This window comes from Seriola dumerili, unplaced genomic scaffold, assembly GCF_002260705.1.
Source record: "Seriola dumerili isolate Sdu_G_001 unplaced genomic scaffold, Sdu_1.0 BDQW01000068.1, whole genome shotgun sequence".
Taxonomy (NCBI): domain Eukaryota; kingdom Metazoa; phylum Chordata; class Actinopteri; order Carangiformes; family Carangidae; genus Seriola; species Seriola dumerili.
In genome coordinates, this window is record NW_019174323.1 from 18,514,758 (window position 1) to 18,532,004 (window position 17,247).

Sequence of the window (17,247 nt, forward strand, 5' to 3'; positions counted from 1 at the left end):
CCATATTTTCTTTTTCTTCTGTTTTATTTTGAAGTGTTGATCCATAAGAAGATATATTTGTGGTTTTAAGAACCAAAAACCATCTCAGTGTAGTTTCACATCTCCTCTCTCAGGCTTCTCTCTGCAGCTCTAGTAACAACAGGTCGGTGAGCCAATCAGAAGAGAGGAGGCTCTGAGCCTCTCTTCTGATTGGCTGACTGTTTTCTGAGTGATCCAATAAAAATATAGCAGATTTCAGGTAAAAACACTCAGAGAAACCAAATCCTGTAAAGGTTTGGATGCTGGGTCCAGGTGGGCGGGGCTTGGTGACTGCTTTGTTGTGACATCACAAAGTTCCAGAAGTCCTGACGGCTGGTTTTAAGGCTCAGTTTCTGAATACAGGCTGTGTGCATTTCTCTGTGGACTGAGGCTTTGATACTTTCACAGTATTAATATAGAAGCTAGACCTGATCTATAATCACACTACACATGGACACAGACCTTTACACTGGAGGAGCTTTAAAAGTTCCACTTATCCATGTATTTATAATAACAATGGGTGAAATTAGTCTAATGTAAAACGCATTTCCCATAGTGACAAAAACCACACAGAATTATCAGTTATGTGTCCTGTTTTATCGTCTTTGAGCTCACTGTTTTGGTGTGATTTGTTTCCCTTATGTTTTTATTCATTTTCCCTCCAGTTTTTCACAAGCGTAGAAGATGATCAAAGGCGCTTTAAAATGATTTTTTGCAGCCATGCAAACCAAAGCAACAGACTCTCTGCCAGCTGCAGCCTTGTTGGAGACAAACACACGCGAACCATCTTTTTTTTTGTTATCTTTTATTTTTTTATTTACATTTTCCAGCTCTTGCTCCTCCTCTCTCCTCTTCCTCTGAAGCTGTTTGCACACTGATGTGTTGCAGAAAAGTCCTCTGCATGTTTTTTTTTGTTTGTGCACCTGACACACACAGTGAAAAACATTCTCCTCATCTCACCTGAAAGGACGAATAGACCCTAACTTCTCCTCCTACTCTCTTTATTTCCCTTCGCTCCTGTCTGAACCGCTCTCTCCACATCAAAGCAGCAGCATCCCTTTCTTCTGTCCAGATGCTTCTGCTCCTATTAGAAAGGTGCAGAGGGAGCGTAACAACAGTAGTTGGGAGCACTGCTTATGTATCTGATGAGGCTATCAAAACACAGCGTCACGTGGTCCCTTTGCTTTGTTTGTTGTAACCACAGAAAACAATGGAGGGCTTCCACACTGACAACTCCTCAGATTCAATCATTTTTGTTTGCAGCGACGTTGGTTTCTGCAGGAAAGAGCGAACCCTGTAATTTCCCTGTCTCTGCAAGAAAACGCAATTTACTACACATCTGTTTGCATCAGCTCTGAACACACACACACACACACACACACACACACACACACACACACACACACACACACACACACACACACACACACACACACACATACACACACACACATACACACACACAAGTAGAGTCAGCGTGCTGGTAATGTAATTGATTGTGATGTCAGAATCTGAGCCCCCTACTACTTCTGCACAAAGGAGGGAGGAGGGAGGGAGCAGAGAGCAGAGCAGAGAAAAGGTGGCTGACAGTTCTGTAGGTTCAAACTCGGAGAGACGGCGAGCGAGTAGGAGAGCGTGGTGGGCGTGCTATGTGAGGAATGTTGGCTCGTGTTGTAACTAGAACTCCTGAAAGGCCCTGTTCTTTCCATACCACTGGGACAGTTTAGACCCCGTCCTGGCAGGCAGCCCAACCCTTCTATCTGTCTCATTATCAATGTGCCTTTCTGTGCCTCCAGGCTCCGGTTTTTTCTGTGTTTGAGTCTTCAGCAGCAGCAGCTCCACCACCGCCCTGTTAGTAAACTCCACTTGACTGCTGTAAAATGATTACTTCAAATATAAAGCATGACTTTACCCTGGGTTGTGCATATTGATGCTTCCTCCAAAACCCCCCCACAGGGCGTGAATTTCTGCATTTCTGACATGAGAGGCTCCAATGGGAACTGATATCCTAAGCATGGAAGGGAGAATACATTCTTTATCCACAGAGCTCCACGAGAAATCTTCGACATCTCGTATAAAGTTCCTTAAATATTTATAAAATTTCATCTACCTACGTTCTGTTAAAAAAAAACCTGTTTTGTATGTTTTTATGTGCAAAAACAAAATGCACTGGAAACATAAATAAACCACAAAGATGAGAATTGAATATATATATAGATATATATAAATAAAAATCTGGGCACCAGTGGGGACCAAATTATATGCTATGAATTCACAAATTGCTTCATATTCTTTTACCCTTTTATTTCTTTAATATGAAATGTCTGTCAGTCTCTACACAGCTTTTCACTGCAGCTACTGCTGTTAAACCTTCTCTTTTGATGATGTAATCCATGTTTCTGTCACATAAGATTTACTCATAGAAATTCATTCTTTTCTACTGAGACATTACATATTCAGATTTATTTCCTTATGGGTCTAATTTCACAGTTTTAGCTGTCATTCCTGTGGATGATAATAACATGATGATCATTTTTGCCTTTAGATGTTTTATTACAGAAAATGTTTGAAACCAAAATATTCACACATCCTGTCGTAGTTTTACTCATGGATGGAATTATGGTGAAAATCAATGATTCCCCTTTTTGCTGGGGACCCCCAGGAACCTCCTCAAGGACCCCTGGAGGTCCCAAGACCTCACTTTGAGAACCACTGCTCTACACTGTTCTGTTTCATTTAATTGAAAAGGGAAAATGAAACTGAGCTAATGAGCTAAACATCAGTTATCAAACTTGTTAGCTTGTTCACTAACAGAACAATAAGTCTACACAGTCTATTTATTGATACCACACACACACACACACACACACACACACACTTCTGTGATTTCCCACATCTATGTGGGAGAAAACAGTAAGGGAGATTGACTGCGATGAATGGCTCTGTATTTCCAGAGCTTGGCAGTTCGGTTCCTGTGTGGGTCTCGGTGGACTGTGGGGCCTTTACAGTAGCTCTCAGCTGTAGGACGTCCAAGGATATTTAGCTGTGTGAGGACAGGTTCCCGTCCCGCTCAGGGGCTGGAGATGAATGTGTGAGGTGGAGGTAGATGCATCATATTTGACGTCTGGAAGTTTAGTTTGACACGATTTAAAATGAGGATTTAAGGGTTGAGTAGAGCATTGGGATGATGGCCAGGTTTGATTGGAGTCGGATACTTAGAGAAAAGAAGATTACGCATGTAGAGGAGGAAGTTCGTGTTGTCACAATAAAAGTTTTGACTTTGATACCTTTGACAAAAAAATCTTGGACCATTTTCTAGCCAAAAATATTTATTATTATAATACTATGTGACAGCTGGGACCAGCAGGCAACTGCTATTGAATTGGGGACATTGTAAACAGTCTGAAAATATAGAGTTTTACGCTCCAGCACATTTTTACAGATGTTATTGTGGCAGAAGCCGGACTGGTGAAAGAGAATAGATGAATAGACGACGTTATTTCCTTTTGGAGAAAGAATGAACAAGTAAGCCATGGGACAAGTAGCGGTCTGTCTCCTCCAAGGTGAGTGAAAAACGACTTGTTCAGTCTTGCTAACAGACCCCTGCTATTTCTGCAGCGAGTGCTCCTGTGGAAAAAGAAACATATACATGTTTTGTTCTGACATGCTCGTGTTTTATGGCTGCCACTCTCTATTCCAAAGACCCGTGATGAGATGGCAGTGTAAATGAGGTGGAATGGTACATTTCTGCGAGGCACAATCATTTGTTTATGAATCATTTGTCTGCAGTGAGGGTGTCAGACGCGCCGAGAGGAGGCAGGGTGAGGCAGGAGGAGGTGAGGAAAGCTCCTCGATCCTGTCGAGGCTGTCAGGTTGTTTGAAGGAAGGAGTGATGACAGGGAGAAGTGCAGGGGAGAAAGACACACACAGGGTCCTGTGGGGATGGAGGGATTTCTGGAGAGCTCTGATGAAAAGACAAATATGTCACCATATACTAATGGTTGTCATCCAACCCCCCACCCCCCCTCTCCTTTCTCCATCTGTCTTTTTCCAGAGTTGCTGGGCTCCACCAAGAGGCTCAACATCAACTACCAAGACTCAGAAGGGTAAGACGTGTGTGTGTGTGTGTGTGTGTGTGTGTGTGTGTGTGTGTGTGTCAGCCTGTAAGAGAAGCATGAAGTTGAGTCAAATGAATGTAACGCAGGAGTCACTGTGTCTTTGATGCCCGACCTCTGGCTGACAGCCTCCTGTTTGTCTTCACACAGTGTGACTCACAAACCAAACCACACACATACACTGACATGTAGAACTTGCAGTATGTTATTATCTAATGTAAAAAAAACCAAAACAACAAATGACAGGAAATTGAGTTTGTTTAGTTTGAATTAAGAATCTGTCGTTCATATGAGTCAACTCATCTGTGAAATATGAGAATATGAGGGGCGTCCTGAGCGAGTCCCCGGTTCGACTCCCGGCCAGGACCATTAGCTACATGTCATTTCCTGAATTTCCTGTCTTATCTCCACTGGCATTATGTAATAAAATGGCCAGAATATAATAGAGTAGACTGCAAATACACCCAAATAAATAAGCAAAGCATTGCTCTTGTATTGCAGTGTGGAGATAGTTAGCAGTAGCATTGTAAGTACAAGAAGGAAACTGTTGGTGAGGGCTAACCAGTGAGTCTGGTGGGTGTAACGCTGTGTTGTATGAAATGCCTTTGGCTTCGTGTTTACTGGTTTTGGAGGCTAAAAAAAAAAAAAAAAAACACCCTCCAAACTGTTAAGATACTGAGATAGATGCTCAAGCTTCTTGCACACTTCTGCAGCTTCTGTGTGGAGAAGTTTAAAGCTTGACAGGCTCTGAGAAAAAAAATAAAATGTAGGTCTTTGTAAAATTATAGATGAATAGACTGTGAGATGCAGTTGAAAGCCCCAAACAACATCCCTCACTTCTCGAGTAGGTATTTTATGGAGATGATTTTGCACAAAGTTATTTTATGACTAGTTTTACTTATATAGAAACATATATATGTATATATTTTTATATGTAAAGTAACAGTACTTGTTGTGGCTGCCTCATATTGGACGAGAATAACAGACTCTTTCTTGTTTCAAAGACGCTTTTTTCAAGTTGTTTAGTCTCTGTTTTTATCCATCAAATGTATTCTTTATATCAAAGTAGGCCATCAGACATGCAGAGAACCCCCCGACGCACGCCGCTGTTAGTGTTGGTGTGTGTGCAATGTGTGTATGCGTTGACTTAGGCCGGATGCGTGTCTCTACATGCAGGGTCAGTGCAGTGTGCGGGAGGTGATACACAATAGGGGTGCGGAAATAAAACATGTCCATCGCTCTGTGTGTGTGTGTGTGTGTGTGTGTGTGTGTGTGTGTGTGTGTGTGTGTGTGTGTTACCTGTGATATTTGAGATCAGTGCAGAGGGGAAGGTGAGCAAACAGTTGTTGAGTCAACATCGTTCCTGAGAGACACATTCAGAGTCTTAGACAGTGGCTGCAACAGGTGACGCAGGATGTGGACAAGGTTTGTTCTGCTGGATGAATGAAGGTGTGTGTGTGTGTGTCTGTGTCTGAGGAGCGTTGAAGCCTAAAAGATGTGACTGATAAGATGAGCTACTTTACTGTCTGGAGATCCCTTACATTTTTTTCACTGTACAGACCGACACAGTTGTCATTTTTCCGTCCGGCGTCCATGTTGTTTAAATAGCAAATACACTTGCGCCCTTCTGAGCGCCCACTGACATGTTGGTGTCAACACGGTGTGGTCAGGTGCACTGTCAGGTCTTGTGGCAGCGGAAAGCGATTGACCAACAAATACCCGTTCTGAAGTCAATGGCGTATTTCACTGTTATTTTAAGGGCGCATCCCGACATACTCGTATCACTCTGCATTACAGTGCCATTACACATGACTGTCACTGTGTTTACCTTCATGAAATCACCTGAAAGCAACACCAGGCTCCACTGTAACCACACACACCTCTGCATACATTTAACCTTAGGACAGAGTCAGGCGAGCTGACTCTATGCTACGCTAGGCTAATCTTGTTCCAGCGGAGATTTTTATTTCATGACTGATATTTCTGCTGTTTGTTGTTGAGATGAATAGACTTTTCCACAGAATCAACAATGACAATGACAAAGTGGTTTTACAACTTCACGTTGTCGTCCTGTGGAAATACTGATTCAGTTTTCCCAGAGTGGGTTAGTGAGTTAATCGTCCAGAATCAGCTGGCTAACCCACTGATCTCGTTACTCTATAGGTTTACGCCGTGAGCTATGACGGTTCACTTTAACATATGATGGAAGCTGTTTGTTTCCAGTGAAAACTCGATAGTGTAACTTTTCGACTCGACACAGCTGCAGTCAGTTCTCTCTCCACGTGTAGCTGAGCTTTTTATTGCCACTGGTGCACGAGAGCTCAGGGCTCCTGCTGTGCCTGCCTGAGGCTGTGTGAAATCACCTGAAAGCCCTCTGTACTGTAGTTTTTATTTCACCCCCACATGAGGAGGGGGGGGGGGGGGGGGGAGTTCCAGCTCCAGCTCTGCCTGTGTTTTTCATCGGAGGGTCGTCTCCCCAGGAACACTCAGGGTGTCTGTGTTGCCCCCAAGCAAAAGAAAAACTCACCGCCAAGAATTTATGCCTTTAATTTCATTTCTCTCTGTGTGGAATACACTGACACAAACACACACATTTCATCTCTGAAGCTTTGATGACCTCCACTGTCTGTAAATAAAGATGGACGACACAACTCCACTTCTTCCCAACTGCCCTAAAATGATGCCAGAATTGTCCAGATACATGCGCCGCCATCTTGAGCTGGTAACGAGTTTGCACAGTAGTGATGGGGGGGGTGGAGTCATACAACTATTTACAACCAAACTTATTTAAAAAATGAACACTTAAACATCAGTGTGATCAGAACAACCTAAAATTACAGAAACCAACGTCCCAGCTGCTAACGGGGTTTGTGACCTCACTTTTGGGAGCTGTGATGTCGTCCACCTTTATAAAGCCACTGTCATCAGATGAACTCACACCAGAGTTATCATCGTAAACTTAAACCAACGAAATAACGAAAACTAGATGAGAAAAAACATTTTCGTCAAATGAAATAAAAATAAAAATGAGGCTTTTTAAACCAAACAATAACTGAAACTGTATTGTGTGTTTACAAAACTAAAATAAGTTTATTTCATACGTGAGCCTGTAGTATTTTGGGTGGATATGAAATCTGTGTTCAAATTTTATAGTTTCTTTTGTGGATTGTGGTTGTTCATCTAAGTGAAAACATTTTAAATGTTTTGTTGAGTTTTTATGTCTTTTGGAATCTCACCCCTGAAAAATCCCCCTTATTACGAAAGAAACTAAAACTAACAATGAAAATAAGAAAAACTAAACAAGCAAACTCTAAAAATGTAATCTAAACTGAAACAGAAAAAAAAGACACACACACACACACACACACGCTCACACGCACGAACACACACACACACACACACTCTCTCTCGCACACACACTCATGCACTCACACACACGCACACACACACACTCTCTTGCACACACACACACACACACACACACACACACACACACACACACACTCTCTCGCACACACACACTCTCACACACACACACACACACACACACATTTCAGTCTGACTTTTGAAAAGGACTCACCTGCTGTAAAGTCATGACTATGATTTATGACCCTGCTCGTCTCCTCGTCTCTCCCCCTCCTCGCCTTGACCTCCCTCTCCTCCCTCCCTCCTCCTCTGTCTCGCCCACAGCTTCTCAGCGCTGCACCATGCCGCTCTGACGGGCACCACGGAGCTGCTGTCTCTGCTGCTGGAGGCCCAGGCCACAGTGGATATCAAGGACATCAACGGTATCAACAGCTTCACCAGCTGAACCTGCGTCACCGCACAAACCCAGAACTCAAGAAAAAAAGCTGTTCAATGCTGGGAACTCAGTTGTGGTTAAATTGAATCTGAAAGTTTTTGACACTCAGCTGAAAATAAGTTTGACCCATATGAATAAGTATGATTCACTTTGAAGTCTGTCTGCCTCGACAGCAGTGCAACGACAAATATCTTCAGACCTCAAGTGGAACAGATTTAGTAGAATTTGTGCAGGAGTGGCATCTCGGCCGCTGAGACCGGAGGCATGTAGCGCTCATAAGTGTGTGTGTGTGTGTGTATGTGTGTGTGTCAGCTATAGAGTTCTCAAGTTACATTTTATTTTAGGTTGAGTTTAAATTTTACCCCGTCCTGGCAACTTTCTTAGACTCTAAAAATCGCCTCAGCTAACGTCAGACTTATTACACTTTTGTGAAATGTAGCAGTAACCCTCCGGGGAAGAGAGCTGAGGCGCTACGAGTGACTCAACCGTAACTTTATTAACTACTTGATCACAAGACGAGATGTGTCGAGATCTATCAGCCCCAGGGCGGCAGAGGACATCCGATGAAACAATCAAACCTAAACCTTCAGAGCTTTTGCAAGTTGGAAAGTGAAGAGTTCATCTCCTCCACTGACCAACTTCCAAGGGATTTTCCCTGAAATCACAGATTCCAGTTTTGAGCAGAGAAACAAACAAGTGGCAAGTTTCAAAATTAGATGGGGAACGTGCGAGAAACATTCTCTGTTTATACAATTTAAACAAGCAGCAGAGGCAGAGGTATCCTGACTTTTAATCCCTGGTATGGGTTTAATTTCAAACACACTGCCTCCTACATTTCCCATAATGCAGCCTGATGGTTTTTATGTTAGTTTACTCTGTGACTTACTTAACACTGACAACTTTCAAACTCCAGGCCACGACTTTGTAACACTGGCTTTTTGTAATCTCCGAGCCTGAGCTGAGGTCACCTGATGACGCTGATGATGTCACATATGCAGCTGATTTTATTTTTATTTTTTATTTTTTTAGCTGTTTTGTAAAACTTTTCCTGTCCTAAGTTGGGAACTATTCATCTGTTATAGCTTTTTTCCTAAATCAGGTCCGCACCTTAATTACCATGGTTACCAAACAGTTAAGAGAGGACCTGCAAGTTAGGATGTTTCTGTCTTTTCTTTTCCCGTCTCCCTGACTCCGTCCCTCGCTGTGGTTCCTGTCTCTAGGCATGCGTCCTCTCCACTACGCAGCGTGGCAGGGTAAAGCCGACTCCGTCTTATTGTTGCTGAGAGCCGGCGCTTCAGTCAACTCCCCTTCCCATGATGGACAGATACCGTTACATCTCGCTGCTCAGTACGGACATTATGAGGTGGTGAGTACACACACACACTCACAGCCGCCAAAGGCAAAGTTTCGAGGCATTACCTGTCCTCACATTTCACTGAAATCTACCCCCTTTGTGTCTCAGCCAGTATTGTCCGCCAACAATACCAGTAATACCATTAATGCCATTACACAGGTTTCTCACCAGAGTCTACAAGCACTGAACACACATATCACATATTCCTTTCCCCCTGCCTCATCTGTTTGGCTCCTGGACCCCCCCCCCCCCAATAAGACAATACTAAACACAGGCTGGACCAGAGCTATCATATGTTCCTCCTCTTCTGTTCAAACACACAAAAAATGCACACACACACACACAGGATGTGTTGGGATGACGGGCGTGTGAGAGCATGTTGATAATACATGAGGTGAGATCACTTTCTCTCCTCTTTTCCCTGTCAGTCTGAGATGCTGCTGCAGCACCAGTCTAATCCCTGTGTGATGAACAAGGCCAAGAAGACTCCTCTGGATCTGGCCTGTGAGTTTGGGAGACTGAAGGTATGAGAACATTTGTGAGCAGATTCTTGTGGGAGTATATCTAAGAATGTTGATCTTTTATTAAAATGACTTTTTCCACCTTCAGCGTGATGTATTTGACATAATTGTTTTATTGTAGTTCTCTATCTTTACTACTGAACTCCACTTTTTGATGTTTGAAGCCTAAAGACAATCATCAGAAGTAAAAAGCTAATGTTAGGCTATAAACCAACTACACCACAGTCACATGACTAAACATCAACCTGTAGTTTGATTCAGCTCTGACCTCTTCTACAAAAGCCTTTCCTCTGACAGAGTTAGTGACAGTTTCTATAAACACTGGTGAGTAGATCGGATTTCATGTTCCCCGACAACCTCTGTAGTGTCATTTGGACACTCGTTAGCCAGGTGTGAACAGGGCCTCAGAGCTTAATGAAGGCAGCTGGACTGGAGCTTCTGGAAGACGCTTCACCTCTCATCGGAGAGTCTTCTTCTTCTGTTTAGCGGTGGTCGTTCCAGTTTGACGTAGATGGCATCAAGAGGAATGCACAGACCTGTATGTGAAGGAAAACTAAACAAATGCTTCATATGTTCACAACACGACACAGAAGAGCCAGTTTCCTCAGGTCAGGCCTCAGCAGCCCACCTACATCCAAAAGACAAGGGCCACTTGTTTGAAGACATTTTTGTGTTTGTGCACATTTTGGCCGACGAGAGGACCGATGGAAGTGAAGAAGCCTTTTGGAGGAAAGATGAAACTTCTTAAAGAACCTGAAACGAGAGGAGTCGCCTTCGTGAAGCTCTAAGAGATACGCTGGTACTGATCTGTATCGGTGAGGATTACCGCTGTGGAGCTGTTGAACGACCTCACAGTGCCATTTGGAGAATTTGGAGCTTGTGCTGGTCTTTTCATTGAGAGACTAAAACCCCATGTAGTGATCTGCTTCATTCATGTAGTTATTCCAATCCAATTATCTGCATGTGAAAACTCCCCATTCTGTCCTTTTTCTGATGAACATGAACTCCGACTCAGATGAAGTGACCCAGATAAATTAAGCTCGTTTGAGTGAAAGGGAAATAAGCTTCAGTGGCACACACACACACACACACACACACACACACACACACACACACACACACACACACACACACACACACACACACACACACACACACACACACACACACAAACATTAAAGGGATTGCACATTGCAGTGTGTTTCACTGTTTGTCTGTCACATCAGTGGATAAGCCCGGCTCTGAAATGTATAGCTGGCCCTGTAATTCAGAATTAGACACACACACACACACACACACACACACACACACACACAAATACATACACATACACGCACACATGCCTGTTAAATGTTTTCTTGTCTGGTCTGAGTTTGCACTTTAGCAGTGAAAGAATAAAAAGCTTTGGGCTGTGTGTGCGCGCGCGTGTGTGTGTGTGTGTGTGTGTGTGTGTGTGTGTGTGTGTGTGTGTCATTCGAGGCCATATATCTTTAGACAGCTGCTGAGTAGTGGATAAGCTTCTCTGGGCTATCTTTATATACAGTACATTATTTTAGTTCATATATTTCTACCATGCAGCCTCAGCTAGCTTGGCTTTGCATACATATATACATATATATATATATGTATGTGTGTGTCTGTGTTTCTAATGCTGTAATTTTTGCCCTAATTCTGCCACTCTTGTGTTCTCCCAGCCAACGCTTCATCTTCATTTCATTGCGTTTGATTTCTCTTCAGGTGGCTCAGTTGCTGCTGAGCAGTAACATGGTGGCGGTGCTGTTAGAGGGGGAGGGAGGGCATGACAGCCTGGACTCCCCATCCACCACCCCACTCCACCTGGCAGCCAGGAACGGTCACAAAGACATCATCAAGTAAGGTTTGCAGTGTTGAAAGGGACAGTAATAGAAGTCTACATGTGTATTTCTGCCCTTTCATCTTTCTACTTACACCACAGCTGCTGCTGCTGTTACTGCTGCTACCACCTCTGTTGCTATTAGCCATGCTCCCACTGGTGCCAATGTAATTATTGCCAGCTACTACAACTAACACCACTACTGCTGCTGCGGCTGCTACTACAAGAATTACAAATACCTCTACTGTTATGGCTGCTACTACTGCTCCTACGTCTTCTACTGATAACACTACTACAACTTCAATACTTACGCTAGTGCTACTAATGCTGCTAATGCTACTTCTGCCACTATTAGTACTTCTTTTACTGCTACTGCTAATATTACCCCTGCTTGGGCTGTTATCAGTGCTACTGCTATTACTATTACAGCTGCTACAACTCTGCTACTGCTAATGCAACCACCACCATTACTACTGGTGCAACCATAACTACAACTACTACTGTTGCTACCAATGCTATAACTGCAGCTGCTACTGCTACCAGTGCTGCTACCACCACTAACATTTCTGCTACTCTTACTAATGCTACCACCTTTAGTAAGACAGTTTTTACCACTGCTACCATTAGCGCTGCTAAGGCTATCAGAGCACTGCTATTACAGGGCTATTATTGCTGCTACATGATGACTACTGTTGTTACCTCTATAACTAAAATTACTACTGTTGCTACCTCTGTTGTGACAGTTACCTCTGTTACCTGTGATAACACTGCTACTACAGCAACTACCAATACTACTACTGGTGGTATCTCTGGTACGACTGCTACTATTTCTCATGCTAATTCTACTGCTATCAACCTTACTAGTGCTGAACTACGTCTGCTACTGCACCTAGCATAACTACTGCTCCTACTGTTACCGTTACTACCTCTACTGCAACTAATGCTACTTCAGCCACTATTGGTACTAAAACTAAAACTTCTACTGCTACCACTATCACCATTACTAGGGCTGTTGGTAGTACTACTACTATGCTACTGCTGCTACTAACTACTGCTACAACAACTACAACTACTGCTGCTACTATTCACACTACTATACTGCTACTAATGCTACTTAAACCACAGCTAGTTTAACTACTGCAACAACTATTTTTACTAGTACTACTATCCTCACTACTAGGGCTGTCAGTAAGGTGACCAGGTATCTGAAATGAAAACCGGGGGCAGTCATGTATTTTGACCACGCCAACTGTTGTATTGTAATAAACTATTGTGAGGGTCGACTGATAAAATGACGACTCCCTACCTTTGAAGCAGCTGTAATGTTTGTTTGAAGTATGTTTGTTTTTGTTAGTGTACTGCCTGGTTGTGAACTCCAGTGAGTGAGTCAGCAAACCCTTTCTCTGCCTAGAAACAACAACAACAACAACAAAAAGAAAGATTTGATTGGATAACTTTATTTTTGATGATTTTAGCTTCACTTCTGAAGCTGCTATAGCTAGCAGCCAGCCCCCTCTGTTGGCCAAAACAAGTACAAAGCTGGACTTCAGTTTTTAATTACAAACGTTAAAAACAGGGACATCTGGTCACCCTAGCTGTCAGTGCTATTACAACTACTATTGCTGCTACTTTATAACTACTATACTGTATATACAACAACTGCTAACAGTGCTAACAGCTTGCGCTAGTAATTAATAATTAATTAATAATTACTCATTCATGCAGAGCCCCAGGTGCTGAACATTTCCCCCTCAGGTAGCTACAGAAAGCAAAACCCACGAACGACATCCACCTTCACAAAGAGCACATGCTGCACTGTAGTGATGCTCCATCTCAGATTCCCGAGAGCAGCTCAGTGTGTTTTTTTATATACCAGCATATCTGTGTAAATATGTATGTACTCAGCCAAGTAGCTCCACCCTGCCTCTCAGACATGCTGCTAACGATTCCCATCCTCTGAATGATCAGATCTCATTTTGCAACACACCCGCTCCATCTTTCCTGAACTGGGGTGTTGAATAGCAGACGTGCAGGAGAGAAGTCGAGGCTCCAACACAAAAAGAAATAAATAAAAAAATAAAAAATCCACTGCATTAGCACACAAGTTTATTCAGAGTTTACTCAGGAGAATTTGCCTGTGATCTCCCACTAAGGGATTTACGTCTCTTCAAAGACTGCCATACTTATGCAGCAGGCGTCTTATAGTGCTTACTTTTTGTGTAGCAGGAGAAGCTTTCTAGGTCTGGTTAGAGCTGGAGGTGCAAACACGTGAACACAGAGGATTTTGTCCCAGGGAAAATGTTTGTTGTTGATTTTAGTATTGTGTATGTATACATTCTATACATCCTAGTGTATACATGCGGTACAGTTTGTGTAGAGTATACAGTATGAGAGTAAACGAGCTGCGTAACTGCAGGACAGAGATGAGGAAGTCTAAGCTTTACGCCAGTGTTCAGACATTCAGCCGTCTCAAGGTTTCATTCCAACAAGATTAAAACTTTTTCTGCTGAGTAAAGGAAGAAGGTGCAGGTTACAATAGGTTCGCTTCAGGCTTCTTTTTTTCATCATACTGCATCATAGCTTAATATTTCTCCTGTCTGTCCCACCTCTCTGTGGTGTCCCACTTAGTGCGAGCTTGTCAAGTCGAGCAAGTTTTTTTTTTTTAACCCACACTCAGATTTTTCATATCTGCAAATTGAAAAGCAGTTGTTACGTGTGTGCTGCTCCTATATTTTACAAGAGAAAAATATATTTATATCATGATATTATGATTGTAATCTTTTTAGAATCAAGTTGCAGTATCACATTATATTTATTTTAATACTGATATTTTTTAATACTAATAATATCAAATTTTTTTATGAGAAAAAATTTGTACTTTTACAAAAAAAATCAGTTATTATGATTATAACTTGCAATTTTACAGTAAAACAACATTTCAAAGATAAAGAGATTAGATCAGATTCACTGCATGTGCATTCAGAAAACACTGTGCACATGAAGCTGGATAATATTCTGCAGCAGCTTCAGTGTTTACATCTTTCAAACCTGATTCAACCTTCACATAGTGAACCACCTCCTCCTCCTCCTCCTCTTCCTCCTCCTCCACCATTCTCTGGATACAACGCCATCAGCATTCCTACATCTGAGCCTCTGACAGGGCAGAGAGATCTCTCTCTCTGTGTGTGTGTGTGTGTGTGTGTGTGTGTGTGTGTGTGTGTGTGTGTGTGTGTGTGTGTGTGTGTGTGTGAGAGAGTGGGGGGTACATGGCTTAATGAGATGTTGCAGATGTCTGCAACAGTTGAATGAATGAGTCTGTTTCTGAGTGTCGCCTGTGGCCTCACATACGTGTTTCTGATTTGATTTCCTAGGTTGCTGCTAAAAGCTGGTATCGACATCAACAGAGCCACCAAAGCGGGAACGTCTCTGCATGAAGCCGCCCTGTACGGCAAAACGGAAGTGGTGCGGCTGCTGCTTGATGTAAGTGAAGACGCCAAAAACTAGGTATCTCAGTTCAGCTGGTGTGTGATTTCAAAGGCTGGCACTGATCGTTTTGTATCGAAGGTGCAGATAGAAAGACAACGTTGAAAACTTTCACACGACAACTCCCGTGTTGTTCTTTAATAAAGGAGGGAGGAGGGTTTGTTTTAAAAGTCCACAGTAATCCCACAGTGTGTGTGTGTGTGTTTTTAGGCGGGTGTCAACGTGAACATGCGCAACACCTACAACCAGACAGCTCTGGATATTGTCAACCAGTTCACCACGTCCACAGCCAGCAGGGAAATCAAGCAGCTGCTCAGAGGTCGGTCGCTCTTTAGTTCATGAACACCTGTATGAAATTTGGATTTTTGGTTAAACAGGAGGAGAGGTGGATGAGCACAGGTGTCAGAGGTGGATGATGTCAACTCTGTATCTCTCTCTCTGTGCAGAGGCATCAAGTTCTCTCCAGGTCAGAGCGGTGAAGGATTACTGGAATCTCCACGACCCCACCGCCCTCAACCTCCGGGCCGGAGACCTCATTATGGTACCTGTGTTTGTCTGTGTGTGTTGGTTGAAAGAAGCAGGTCTCTGTAACGGCTGCTCACCACAGTGAGTCGGAGGTTCACTCTGCAGCTTGTCGAGTTTTGAGTTGTTGTGCCTCAGCAGACTCTCAGTATTTCTGCCATACTCCTGCTTCATGTTTAACTGGGGCTTTGTTGTCTTCATTATTTCATACAGAGACATATTTCATACGGTGATTTAAAGACGCTTTGCATCATAGCTTTTTCAGAAATTTTAAATGGTATATGATTTTTTTTCTCTCAGCCCGTTCATCTCCCTCGATCAGGGACTTTGGGTGAGGGAGCAGCGTGTAGCAGTGCCACAGTTTCTTGTTACGACTCCCGGCTGGTGCCAAAGTCAGTCATTGGTAGCGCCTCGTCCTTGTGTCCCAGACCTCAAATTAGCACAACGCACATGAGCACTACTCAAACATCCACCCGACAGCTCTCACTGACTCTGAGCTCCGCTGGGAGCTCACAGAGAAACTGTGGGCTTTAATTGATCATCATAAAAACACTTCACATAGACCGGGGGGGTTGTGATTTGCCAGCTGCTTATTTAGATTTATTAATGCCAGGATCAGACGACACAGTATCACCCTGAGCCAACAGATGAAAATAAGAGTGAGGAGGCGTAATGGTTGACCATTTGTTATTGTGTTGTCTGTCATAGTCACAAACAACAGACTGGAGCGGCACAATTAATCAATATCATAGCATAAGCTACAGAGACGCCCCGACCTACAGATCACATTCTCCAGACACAAAGGAAACATGTTTGTTTGGTACAGGACCAACAAAAATCACATCATCATCATTTTTATATTTTTTTCAGTGAAAATGAAAAAACAACTGAAATCACAATATCTGACGAAATAATCGCAATATGATTTTTTAAATTTATTTTTTGCATATCGTGCAGCCGTACATCCAAGGTAGCGTCTGGGATCCCACACCCTGACAAAAACACTTACTCCTCAGAATATATTTTTTTGTTTTACATGTTCTGTGACGTCGGCCTGTAGAGACACAGAGTGGCTCCTGTGAACTCAGCTGTAAGTTCCTGCCCCCACCTTCCAGTCACCTCTGTACACAAACCGATTTATCTGGGTCCAGCATGTGAGCTGTCGTGTGTGTCGACCAAGAATTTGCGACTCTTTGAACTGCGTCTCAAAAGGCAAGAATACGTTATTGTCTGATCTTGGCATGTTGACAAAGAAAACACAAACTCTGAGAGAAAGTTCATGACACACTTGTAGAGTATGTCTTTCTGAGTCATTGTGGATCTAACGACCGACCTGTCATGAGACGGACAAACGATGGAAAAGACACAAACACCTTCACCTGGCTGCAGCTCTCACAGAGTTACTGTGCAGGAAGGTTTTATACAGGTGTGTTGTATCCTTTCTGGCAGCATCTGTAAATCCACTCTACACCTTGTTGCAGCTGCTTCACTCGTTGCAGGGGAATCACAGGATTACATGATGAGGACTTGTGTGAGTGAAGTGTTGTTGTTAGGATTTGTGGTGGATGTTGTGGGGTAAT

General features: G+C 43.1%; 1 protein-coding gene across 1 annotated transcript in view; it reads left to right on the top strand.

The window, feature by feature from the left end:
- Positions 1–17,247, top strand: part of LOC111219683 (caskin-2-like) — a 43,996-nt gene that overhangs the window by 13,972 nt on the left and 12,777 nt on the right. The window contains exons 2-9 of the mRNA XM_022742400.1: positions 4,073–4,124; positions 7,824–7,921; positions 9,156–9,301; positions 9,718–9,813; positions 11,548–11,681; positions 15,034–15,142; positions 15,356–15,464; positions 15,592–15,686. Of these exons, the coding sequence (XP_022598121.1) occupies positions 4,073–4,124; positions 7,824–7,921; positions 9,156–9,301; positions 9,718–9,813; positions 11,548–11,681; positions 15,034–15,142; positions 15,356–15,464; positions 15,592–15,686 (839 nt within the window). The remainder of the gene's footprint in view (positions 1–4,072; positions 4,125–7,823; positions 7,922–9,155; positions 9,302–9,717; positions 9,814–11,547; positions 11,682–15,033; positions 15,143–15,355; positions 15,465–15,591; positions 15,687–17,247) is intronic.